This window comes from Camelina sativa, chromosome 8 (genome assembly GCF_000633955.1).
Source record: "Camelina sativa cultivar DH55 chromosome 8, Cs, whole genome shotgun sequence".
Lineage (NCBI taxonomy): Eukaryota > Viridiplantae > Streptophyta > Magnoliopsida > Brassicales > Brassicaceae > Camelina > Camelina sativa.
The window spans coordinates 20,818,547-20,830,616 of NC_025692.1; the positions used below are offsets into that span (position 1 = coordinate 20,818,547).

Below are 12,070 nucleotides of genomic sequence, written 5' to 3' on the forward strand. Positions count from 1 at the left end.
TAACGTTGTCATTGTAAACTATTCTTGTTTTGCATGTGATCAACTACGTTCTTGTCTTTTTTACATGAATTATTATCTAATGCTTTTACGATTAGTGGACAAACGTAAATATAATATGAAATCACTATGCAAGTTTATAATATATCACGAGTATACATAATGATTATATAATTTTAAAATTTAAATGTGCATAATGATTAAATAATTTTCAGAATTATTATCTAATGTTTTTAGGATTACTTGTGATACACTTGTAATCATATATGAACGTACTACATTGTAATGGTTGTATTTTTTTTAAAAAAGAGTTCTATATCAATATAATATATGTCTTACGATTTAGAAAGAACAAGAGAATATAAAAGAACTTGGATTTAAAAAGAGTTCTATGTCAATGAAAGCAGCGTCAATCTCAACAAGAATTTAAATAACTTGGAATTTATAGAGTACATGTCTTACGGTTGTGTCCTACTTGGTTGCAATTACCGCACGTGTATAACTTTTTTGGCTTCTTTTTTTCCATTGCAACCTCCAATGCGGATTTAATTCTTGAATTTTTTGGTCTTCCTGGTTGTTGTTTAGGTATCGGTGCTGAACATACCTTTGTTCTCACATGTCCAGGAACAGATTTATCAAACTCCCTTGGCCTGATGGCATTCGCGTAGGAAGTGTACACGTAGTTTTTCCGATAATAAGGATGACTCATTGAAATGCGAGAGCTGTTTCTGTATTCACCGGCCGCAATTGCGTGTGCACAAGGGAGTTTCTCCAAGTCAAACCTGCGACACATACACTTTTTATCTCTCAAATTGACAACATGCAGAGATGTCCCACTTGTTACTTGTACTTGGTATTCGTCGATATCTTGGACAGTAAGTAACTTAGCATAATCCACATGACCCTATAAAATATAAAATACGATGTCACATCATATTTGAAACATAAATAACCAACATCAACGTAAGAAAGGATAAAAGAATAAACCTGGAGAATTTTCTCTACACCACGTGTCAAAACTGTTGTCATCTTCAATGCATCACTCCTTCTATCTGAAAACCACCTAGTCATCATTGACCTTATTTCTTCCAATAGTTGTACAATAGGATAACTCCTAGCATATGACATGATCTTATTCATTGATTCTGCAATGTCGCTTGTAAGCAAGTTGTACCTATAACCTGGGAAATGTACACGAGTCCAAATACGCACATCAGCCCTTACGAGGTACTCATGTAGTGCTGGATTCATGGCTTCTATCTGATCAAATATCGTTTGAAAGTCGATAAGTCTACAAGCATTCGCCGCCTTTTTAACCAAAGCAAATTATGCTCGACCTTTAAACCAGACCAAAATATTTTTGTACATATGGTATGTACATATTCCCTTACTAGACTTCGGATAAACCTTTTTTAATAGCTTTCCCAATTGATTTTTGCCTATCAGAAATAATGGAAAGGCTTTCATCATCTGGTAACACACAACTGAGTTGCTTGAAAAACCATTCTCATGATTCATCATTCTCTGTATCAACCACGACGAAAGCAATCGGAAAAATCTGAAAATTGCCATCTTGAGCTGTTGCTGTCAGAAGTGTCCCTAAGTATTTTTCTTGTAAAAAAGTACCATCCACAACAACCACTTTCCTCAAGAATGGAAATCCCTGTATGCTTGCACCAAATGCTAGAAAACAGTACTTAAATCTTTGAGCTTCATCAACATAAAGCTGTGTAAAAGTTTCAGGATTGCCCTTTTTATCATATACAAATATGTAGGAAGCTGATTATAACCACTCTTTGCACTACGCCTGACCAACTCACGAGCATGCCTTAACGTTCGATATGCCTTTCAATAATCCATCTATCAAGAACAATATTATTTTAAATTCTTGTGAAACTAAATAAACGGTATACTGCTAAATAGAACTCGAAGGAATAATTTTACCTTGATTTGAAAACGTTTATTCAACGCTTCAGCAACATGAATTGACATTACCTTGGGACCAACTCCAGCAACAAATTTTTTGTACAACTCTCCTAGAATATGATGATCTGCTTGTCGGGCACGCATAGAGCGCTCTGTTACTGAACATGTATGTGCTGAAATAAACACACGAACCTAAAGCTTTGGAAAGCGTCTTAATGTTGCAGCTCTTACCCTCCACTTGCATCCTTTAACCCAACACTTGACAATCAATAATGTTGGTCTCGATTTGTAAACATAAAAATCAAACCTTTGAACCAAGGTTAGTATCTTCAACTGTGTTTCTAGGTGCTCCTTTGTATCATACATTTGTCCAACAACCAAATTCACAGAAGACAAGTCTACCTTTGAGACATCAACTGGTTCTTTATTTTCTTCAATAAAAAAAGATCAACTCCTTTTCTTGATTGGCAATTTTTTGATCCTCTTCTTCTAGTGGAATTCCATACAGGGTAAAATTCTCATCATCAGAATCTGTTCCGTCAGAATCATCACAATAATCAAATCTACTATCATCTTCATCGATCTCTTCATGTTTTGCTTGGCTGGCCAAATCAAGATACTCTTCTCCAACCAATCGTTTTCATCTCTTCCTCGTTTCTTACCTTTGTGATTCGAATCAGTCCGTATTTTCTTCTTCACTTCAACACAAAGACGAGATGTATCCCTTTTCAATTGTCCCAGAAAAGTGTGCAACTGACGAGAATTATCAATAATAACTGGTGTTGTATCAACGGGTAAAACCTGCAATAACCTCTTCGAGATCTTGTAACTCAACACAACATCAAATACCTTGTTATCCAGCCTGTAATCCTCATATACCATTCCAATGCAATCATCAAAACTACTTTGACCATCACATTCTAGAATTCGTGAACCCCTTTCATTATCGACAACAAACAACCATTTATTGTTGTCGAAGATCCAATTACCACAAACGAGAATCACCTGCTTCATATTCTCCTTGTTGTGTAACGATCAAATGCACTCTGAAACGTGAAGGAAGCAATGAAAAAAAAGAACCTAAAAGGAAAATAATAGAGAAGTCAATTATGAACCTCAAAAGGAAAGAAAGCATGATTTAATCCACATTAGAGAGGAAAAATAAGATGAATCCAAAAGAGAAAAAATTGGAGTCGATATTGGGGGAGGCACGAGACAAACACGAAAGAATAAGGTAAAACCTAGATTCTCGCCATATATGTCAACTACTTAAAAAGTATGTCGCTTAACCGTAAAGAAAATCTGTCGCAAAACACACTAATAATCTGTCATTACCCTGAAAAGAAATCTGTTATCAAGCAATAATATAAGAAAAAATGTCATTAACCTCCATAATAATTAATCTGTCATTACAGATAACAAATCTGCTGTCACTATATTAACGAAAAACAAATCTGTTATCATTGTATTCATATATAATAAATTTGTTATCAAGCAGCAGATTTTTTAGTAGAAAAAAACAAAACTGTCATAACTTAAGAAAATCTGTCATAACGTATAGTGTGAATGTAGGTCAATATAGCAATTTTAAAAAGACTTTAGAAAATCTGTTATCAAACAACATATTTTTTCTTCAATCCAAAAATCAGCCATAACTTAAAAAAAAATCTGTCACCACTAGATGTCAAACTAGTAATTATTTTTCTGTTTTAAAATCTGTCGCAATGTGACAGATTTTTGAAGGAAAAAAAAAACTGTTACAACAATCATAAAAAATCTGCCACAAAATTACTAAAAATTTGTCTAAAATAATGAAAATCTGTCATGACTTTATAAATAAGTCTGTCGCATTAAAAAAATCTGTCACTTAAAAATTAATCTGCCATTACTTGTTTGGCAGACTTTTATAAAAAACAAAAAAACGAAATTGGAGAAATTTTTAACCAAGGGTATATTGACTTTTTTTTTCTAACAAAACAAAAAGGGTATTTTAGGTATGAAAATAACCCAACTAACCCTCAAATTTTATGAGCTAGCAACTAACTGCTCAATTTGGGTCAAACTAGTAATTTTCCGTAGACTTAATAAAATGAACCACTTTATAAGAACAGGTAAATTTTAAAAACATCAAATTATAAACATGTGAAATATATTTAAGTGGTATATTTTTCTAAAGGCATTGATGTTTATTTGAGAAACGGAGAAGATAGAAAGTCATTAATTTTAATCATATTAATAGAGTTTGATTATGCTTTTCTTTGTTGTCCAATACAATATATACTTTATGTATTGATATTATGAGTGTCAAAATGGTCAAGATTAATGAGCCAACCTAATTCAATTCAATTCATGAAACCTAATGAGTTCAAAATTTTGACCCTAATGAGTTGTTGGATTAAATAAGTTGATGATTAAATGAGTTCATGAGTCAAATGAGTTTGGTTATAATGGGTTTATGAGTCAATCACTAACCCATCAATTTGATATATATATATACACACATATATACTCTGTTTTATTAATTAATATATTTTTCATTCAAAAGAAATTTAAATATATATATATATATATATATACTGTATAAAACAAATAATGTCTTTGTGTTTTTTTTTTTATCAACCTTCTTTGTGTTTTTCTACATTTCATTACACAAGCTGACTTAAATTATCCAATTTAATAATCTTTATGTCCATATTACAATTTGATCTTGGCAGACTTCGTTTGGTAGAATGTGATATGGATTTCGTGAAATTTCAGTTGTTTGAAATCAAATAATTAAGGTTGAGATGCTTCTTAGTTTTACCCAATTAGAGGATAATATAATATACATTTTAGATTTTAGGAAATTTGCATAAGAAGATGTTAATTAGGAAACTTGAAAGCGTTGCTTGAGTTTCGCCTTCGTAGTTATGGTTAGCTCGAACAGAGATTTCATAGCTTCATTAATTTTTTCAAATATGGATTCAATATAGTTTGTAAATGGATGAATGATGGGCTCGTTCGTGACAAAAGGCCCACTCGAGTGAGAAAGCCTAATCCACGTTACAATGTCTAGGGGGTGAAGAAGCTTCGAAGATTTGTCGTTGGGTGCTCTTGCTTTCTATTTGGTTTTGGATATTTTTGTTTCCGTATGGTGTTATCGTTTTCTTGGTGTTATCTTTATCTTTTCAGACTCAATAATCTCTTCTATATAAAGCAATAAAAAAACCATAGAAGGTAGTCATAACTACTTATTAAAAAAAATCATGTGTTCTTGTTCCTTAAACTCTGATCGGGACCACAACAAGTGGTATCAGAACCATCATCCTGCTATTGATCCGGACCACCTTGTGGTATCAATATCACCCTACATCCACTATCAATATCAAGTTTGATCTGGACCACCCCTTGCGTGGTATCAAACATGGCAGGTACTAACAAAGAGAGAATTGAAGAATTGGAGGCTAATGTGTTGGACTTGAAGGGAGAAGTTCAACAGATGAATCAAGGATTCTCAGACCGGTTTCAGGCAATGGAAGCAGCGATCGACAGATTGACTACGGCAGTAACGGCTGATCGTGAAGGAGAAGGAAGTGTTCTACGTTCCACCAACTTCATGGAGCGGTGATTCGAGGGGACATGATAAATCCAGTGGCAACGGGAAGGACCGTGAAGCTTGACTTTCCGAGGTTCCAGGAGGGAGATCCGACAGCTTGGTTAAGTAAAGTCAAACAATATTTCGACTACAACCAAACCCCGGCGGATCAGAAGGTCGGATTTGCATCGTACCACCTGGAGGAAGAAGCGAATGAGTGGTGGCAGGCTACTTCGAAGGCCTTACGGGACAACGTTGTCGTTCTCACTTGGCAAGTATTCGAGGAGGAGTTGTGGGTGCGATTCGGTCCAGCTAAAGGTGAGGATTTTGATGAAGCTTTGTCAAAAATTCAGCAAACGGGCACCTTACAGGAATACCAGCGAGAGTTTTAGCGGTTACAAAAACAAGGTTGAGGGGTGGACGCAAAAGGCTTTAATTGGTACGTATGTAGGAGGATTGGACCCGACCATTGCTGACAGCGTACGCATGTTCAGGCCCAAGTCACTGAAAGAGGTCTTGAACCTGGCGAGAATGAAGGATGAACAACTTCAACGACAGCAGAGGAAGTTCAAGACATCTGCACCACATACATATGCATCTAGCCCGGTGAATCGTGTGAGTGCATTCAAGGAAAGCGAACCGCCACCCAAGGAGAACAACTCACAAACCCCGCGTAAGCTTAGCTGGGAGGAGCTCAAGAGAAAACGTAGCTTGGGACTATGTTTTAGCTGTGACGAGAAGTTCCTACCGGGACACAAGTGCAAGCAACCTCAGTTGTTCGTTATGGAAGGGGAAGATGACCCTGGGTACAAAGTTGCAGGAGAGGAGGAAGAGGAATCAGAGTCAGCCGAGATTTCAGCTTACGCACTAACCGGGTGGAGCGCACCTCAGACCTTGCGACTTCAAGCTGTGATTGGCAAACAAAGGCTGACCGCATTGGTGGACAATGGTTCCCAACACAACTTCGTCCGTGAGAGGATTGGCCGAGAGCTTAAGTTGTTAGTGACACCGGTGAATGCGTTTTCACTAAAGGTCGCCAACGGAAAACCCTTGCAGTGCAAGGGAAAATTTGCTAACGTTGCGGTGAGAGTCGGTGGAGCGGACTTTATCATGACATTGTACATCTTGCCTTTAGTAGGTTTAGACATGGTGCTTGGGGTGCAATGGCTCACACTATGGAGTTTGATTGGGAAGGCACGGTCCAAAGACTTCAAGGGTTGCAATCAGAGCTACATGAGGCAGCTTTACCCGAGGTAGAAAAAGAAGTTTGTTCTGGTCAGGATCTGTTTGCTGTTCACGTTAGTGCAACTACGGAGCGTGAACCGACTATTCCAGAGGAGATGCGTACATTGGTTGGTGGTTCGCAGATTTGTTCGAACCACCCACACAGTTGCCACCACATCGTGAGATTGAACACCACATCATATTGAAAGAAGGAACCGATCCGGTCAACGTACAGCCGTACCGTTATGCCCATTTTGAGAAGAAAGAAATCAAAAAACAAGTAAGTGAAATGTTGCAAACGGGAATCATAAGGACCAGTTCGAGTCCGTTTTCATCGCCAGTGCTTTTGGTAAAAAAGAAAGATGGAACGTGGCGATTTTGTACTGATTACCGGGCTCTCAACTCGGTAACCATCAAGGATCGCTTCCCAATTCCCACCATCGAGGACATGCTGGATGAGCTTCATGGGGCAGTCTTCTTTACCAAACTTGATCTAACTGCGGGATATCACCAGGTTCGTATGCATCTGGAAGACGTTCCCAAAACAGCTTTCTGAACACATAATGGACATTATGAGTACTTGGTAATGCCTTTCAGACTCTGTAACGCCTTGGTAATGCTCCCTCGACATTCCAAGCATTGATGAATGACATCTTTCGGCCTGTTTTGCAAAATTTTGTTTTGGTGTTTTTTAACGATAAACTTGTGTATAACGCCACTTGGGAGACTCATTTGGAACATGTGAGGGAAGTCTTCTCAATTCTGCGAAGTCGACAACTCGCGGTTAAGCTTAAAAAATGTGATTTTGATCAGCAGGAGTTGGAGTATTTAGACCATATGATCTCGGGTTAGGGTGTACGGGTATATCGGACAAAAATCCAAGCCATGTTGGATTGGCCTACACCTACTACCATCACGGAATTGCGTGGCTTCCTTGGGTTAACCGGATATTACCTGAAGTTCGTCAAGGAATATGGAGTGATAGTGCGGCCTCTAACGAACATGTTGCGCAAGGGAGCTTTTGGATGGGGGCCAGAAGCGGAAACAACCTTCAATGCGTTAAAGACCGCAATGACGACGACACCGACTTTTGCATTACCGGATATTTCTAAGCCATTTGTAATCCAGACTGATGCGTCGGATGAAGGCATTGGGGCAGTACTAACCCAGGGTGATCAGCCCATTGCCTTCATGAGTCGAACTCTTGGTGTGACAAAAAAATCTTGGTCTATGTATGCGCGAGAGATGTTAGCAATCGTGGTGGCGATACGTACCTGGAGGCCCTATCTTTTGGGAAGACGATTCTGTATACAAACGGACCAAATGAGCCTGCGCTACCTTTTAGAGCAGCGAATTTTAACGCCGGAACAGCAGAAGTGTATGGGAAAGCTGGTCGGCTACGATTACGAGATTACTTATAAGCCCGGAAAAAGTAACGTCGTTGCTGATGCATTGTCTCGGGTGTCCGGTAGTCATGTACTCAATGATATGTTTGTGCAACGAACGTCTTTGTGGGATGACATTCAGGAATTATCTAAGATGGACGAGTATATGCAGCGTCTAGGGAAGCTGGCGCATATCCGGCCAGGTGAGCCATATGCATGGCAAGATGGACTGCTCTGTTACAAGAACCTTGTCTTGGTACCGCCTAAATCGCCATTGGTTCTCCAACTTCTACAAGAGTACTATGACACCCCTATGGGCGGCCATTCCGGTGTCCTACGGACCTATAAACGGCTGGCAAGACATTTCTATTGGCCATCTATGCACCGTGTGACGTTTGTCAATGGGCCAAGTCGACGTCCTTAGCGTCCGCGAGAGTCCTACAACACTTGCCGGTTCCTGATAAGGTATGGGAGGATGTGTCAATGGACTTTGTTGATGGGTTGCCTTGGTCGAATGGACACACGACCATCATGGTGGTTGTCGAAAGGCTAACCAAGTCAGCGCACCTGGTTCAACTAACGCACCCGTATACGGATAAGGTAGTGGCTACACGATTTGTGGACTCGATTGTAAAGCTGCATGGTATGCCGCGATCGATAGTAAGCAACTGTGATCCAGTGTTTGTGAGCTTATTTTGGCGAGAGTTTTGGAAGCTGGCAGGCACGAAGTTGCGGATGTCTTCGTCTTACCACCCGCAGACGGACAGACAGACTAAGGTGGTTAATCGGTGTATCGAACAATTCCTCCGATGCTTTGTTCAAAACCGAATTACGCAGTGGAGTGCTCTTCTTCCATGGGCCGAGTTTTGGTACAACACGTCGTATCATGCTTCCACCGGCATGACTCCGTTCCAAGCTCTCTACGGGCGAGCTCCACTGGCGATTCCAATATATGAGGTAGGGTCCTCCACGCTGGCGGAGGTTGATGAACAACTCGCGTCCCGCGACGAGCTGTTGTCGGAGCTTAAGCAGCATCTTCACAAGGCTAACAACCGCAACAAACAATTGGTGGATGCCAAGCGTCGTGATGTAAAGTTGGAATGCGGTAGTTGGGTCTATCTTCGACTTCAACCGTATCGACAACGTTCTGTTCTTCGCCGTACATCACAGAAGTTGGCTCATAAATTTTTTGGGCCATTTCATGTTGAAGAACAGGTAGGAGCAGTTGCGTACAGACTCAACTTGCCTGCAGGATCGCGAATCCACCCTGTGTTTCACGTGGCTCTTTTGAAGCCATACGTGGGTTCCACGGTACTGCATACGGGTGAGCTTCCCCCTCTGCGGGAGAATGGCTACCTCCATTTGCAACATGAGTGCACTTTGTCGACGACATGTTCGTCTGGGAGGCAAATCTCATGTTGAATTGCTGATTAAGTGGAAGGGCTTAACTGATGAAGACGCTACTTGGGAGAGTGAACAGCAGGTCGTGGAGAGTTTTCCCGAGTTTACACCAAACCTTGAGGACAAGGTTATTGTTCGTGGGGAGGGTATTGATGGGCTCGTTCGTGACAAAAGGCCCACTCGAGTGAGAAAACCTAATCCACTTTATGATGTCTAGGCGGTGAAGAAACTTCGAAGATTTGGTGTTGGGTGTTCTTGCTTTTTATTTGGTTTTGGATATTTTCATTTTCGTTTGGTGTTATCGTTTTATTGGTGTTATCCTTATCTCTTTAGGCTCAATAGTCTCTTCTATATAAAGCAATAAAAAAAACCATAGAAAGTAGTCATAACTACCTATTTAAAAAGATGTCGTGTTCTTGTTCCTTAAATTCTGATGGGGACGGCAACAATGAAAGTCTTAAATTGGTATAAGTACAAAGTTTACGTACATGGTTTTTTCATCTCTAGTTCTGGATATTTTTGAGTCATCGTCTTGGAAAATCCATGACCATTCATAAGACATGCCTTACCTAAAGATGTATAATTTTATAGGTCATAAAACACATAATCTTTCTTTCAGATCAAATAATCTCGGGGAAGTTATAAATTTTGTTTTATTACCTTCATGGAATATCCAAAATCTCAAGCACGTAAGAGAGAGGTTCCTTCTTATAAGTTAGATCAAATCCTTCTCATATCATAATCTCCAATTGCAATACACCGTATATATAGAATAAGAAAGATTGTTCAAGAACTCAAACTAATGAATTACTCTCTTTATTGAGTTCAAAGGAAACTCTCTCAAAACCTTTAAGATCTCAAACTCTCAAAACAATCTCTCTAAAACTCATAGGTTATGCAACACCCTTGCATCTCCTTAAATATAAAAACCATTAACATAAATTTCCTAATCTAAATAGGAAATGTAACATATTTTAGATATCTCCTAAAATACAAATATGTATATTTAGCTTTTCTCCTAAATATACTTTTCTTGGACCTTAAGCTATTTCAAGCTTAATCCAACATTCTCACTCTTAAGCTTGAAATCTTCTTCACTCGTATCCTTCAAGCCAATGAGATCCTTCATCTCTTTGTGCTTGATCCTTCCACATGCTTTTGTTAAGGGAAAATCACGTTTTAAACCTTCAAAGTGTCACTGGGTAGCACTTTAAACCTCAAGAGAATTTCACTAACACTATAAACTTTTAAAATGATTTTACTAACACTTTGAACCTTTAAAATGATTTTACTAACACTTTAAACCTTAAAACCAACTTTCATTTTTGTACCGCCATAAAAAATAATGGAATAATAATATTCTTCAACGTGAAATAGTTAAAGAATGTTGGTTTAATTTAAATTTTAATTAGTTTTAATCATTATAAATAAATAAAAATATAAAAAATAAATTTGTGTTCATCTTCATTATAGAAAAAACTTTTACGACATTACTCTTCACATTATTAACCTTTTAATAAATGCATCTCCACTGGATTCTGATTCAAATCGATTGACTTTTCATTGGAAACCAATAAATCTTCTAAATATATTGTCGTCTTCAATTTTACATTTGTCAAATGTTTTAACCTTATCTCTGATTCTTCATTTTTTCTAGCTTTGATGTATTTTTATTTTTTTTATCCATCGTCATAAATAATTAAATTAAAATAATTAAACAAGTATTTAAATCAAACCAACATAATTTAACTATTTCACGTTGACGGATATTACTGTTCCGTCATCTTTCATGGCGGTACAAATAGAAAAGTTAGTTTTAAGGTTTAAAATGTTAGTGAAATCATTTTAAAGGTTTATAGTGTTAGTGAAATTCTCTCGAGATTGAAAGTGCTATCAGTAACACTTTGAAGGTTTAAAATGTGATTTTCCCTTTTTGTTAAGATGTCCGCCCTTTGCTTATCTCCGGGAACATGCTCAACCTCAATCTGTCCATTCTCAACACACTCTCTTATGAAATGGTACCTTGTGTGTATGTTTTTATTTCGACCATGGAATATTGGGTTCTTGGTGAGGGCAATAGCCGATTCATTATCTATTCGGATGACAACTTTTTCACGTGGCAACTCGGTGATCTCGATGAGCAAGTCTTGTAACCATATCGCTTGTCTTGCCGCTTCTGTAGCCGCCATAAACTCAGCCTCACATGATGACAAAGCAACTGTCTCTTGTTTCTGAGAACACCAAGAAATTAAACTCCCTCCTAGGTAGAAAACATGGCGGGTTGTGCTCTTACCATCATCTGGGTCCACATTATGACTGCTATTACTAAAACCAATCAGTTTTGGAACCGTGGAGGTGGATCTTGCGAACTTGAGTCCTAGCGTCATCGTTCCCTGCAAATACCTTAAACATTGCTTCATTGCCGCTCCATGGGATTCTTAGGATTATGCATATATCAACTTAGTACTCCTACACAGAAGGACAAGTCTGGTCGAGTATGGAGCCGATAGCGAAGGCATCCCACAATCTTTCTATATCTTGTGGCATCAATGTCTCTCTCGTC

At 38.4% G+C, this 12,070-nt stretch overlaps 1 protein-coding gene and 1 long non-coding RNA gene across 2 annotated transcripts; both read right to left on the reverse strand.

The window, feature by feature from the left end:
• LOC104707696 lies at nt 375–1,248 on the reverse strand. Its single transcript, XM_019228802.1, has 3 exons — nt 985–1,248; nt 602–901; nt 375–386 (listed from the first exon to the last, which is right to left on the reverse strand). The coding sequence occupies exons 1-3, from the start codon at nt 1,246–1,248 to the stop codon at nt 375–377; spliced, it is 576 nt and encodes a 191-aa protein (XP_019084347.1).
• On the reverse strand, nt 9,942–10,391 carry LOC104707697. Its single transcript, XR_754694.2, has 2 exons — nt 10,168–10,391; nt 9,942–10,076 (listed from the first exon to the last, which is right to left on the reverse strand). It is a non-coding gene; the product is annotated as an uncharacterized LOC104707697 (long non-coding RNA).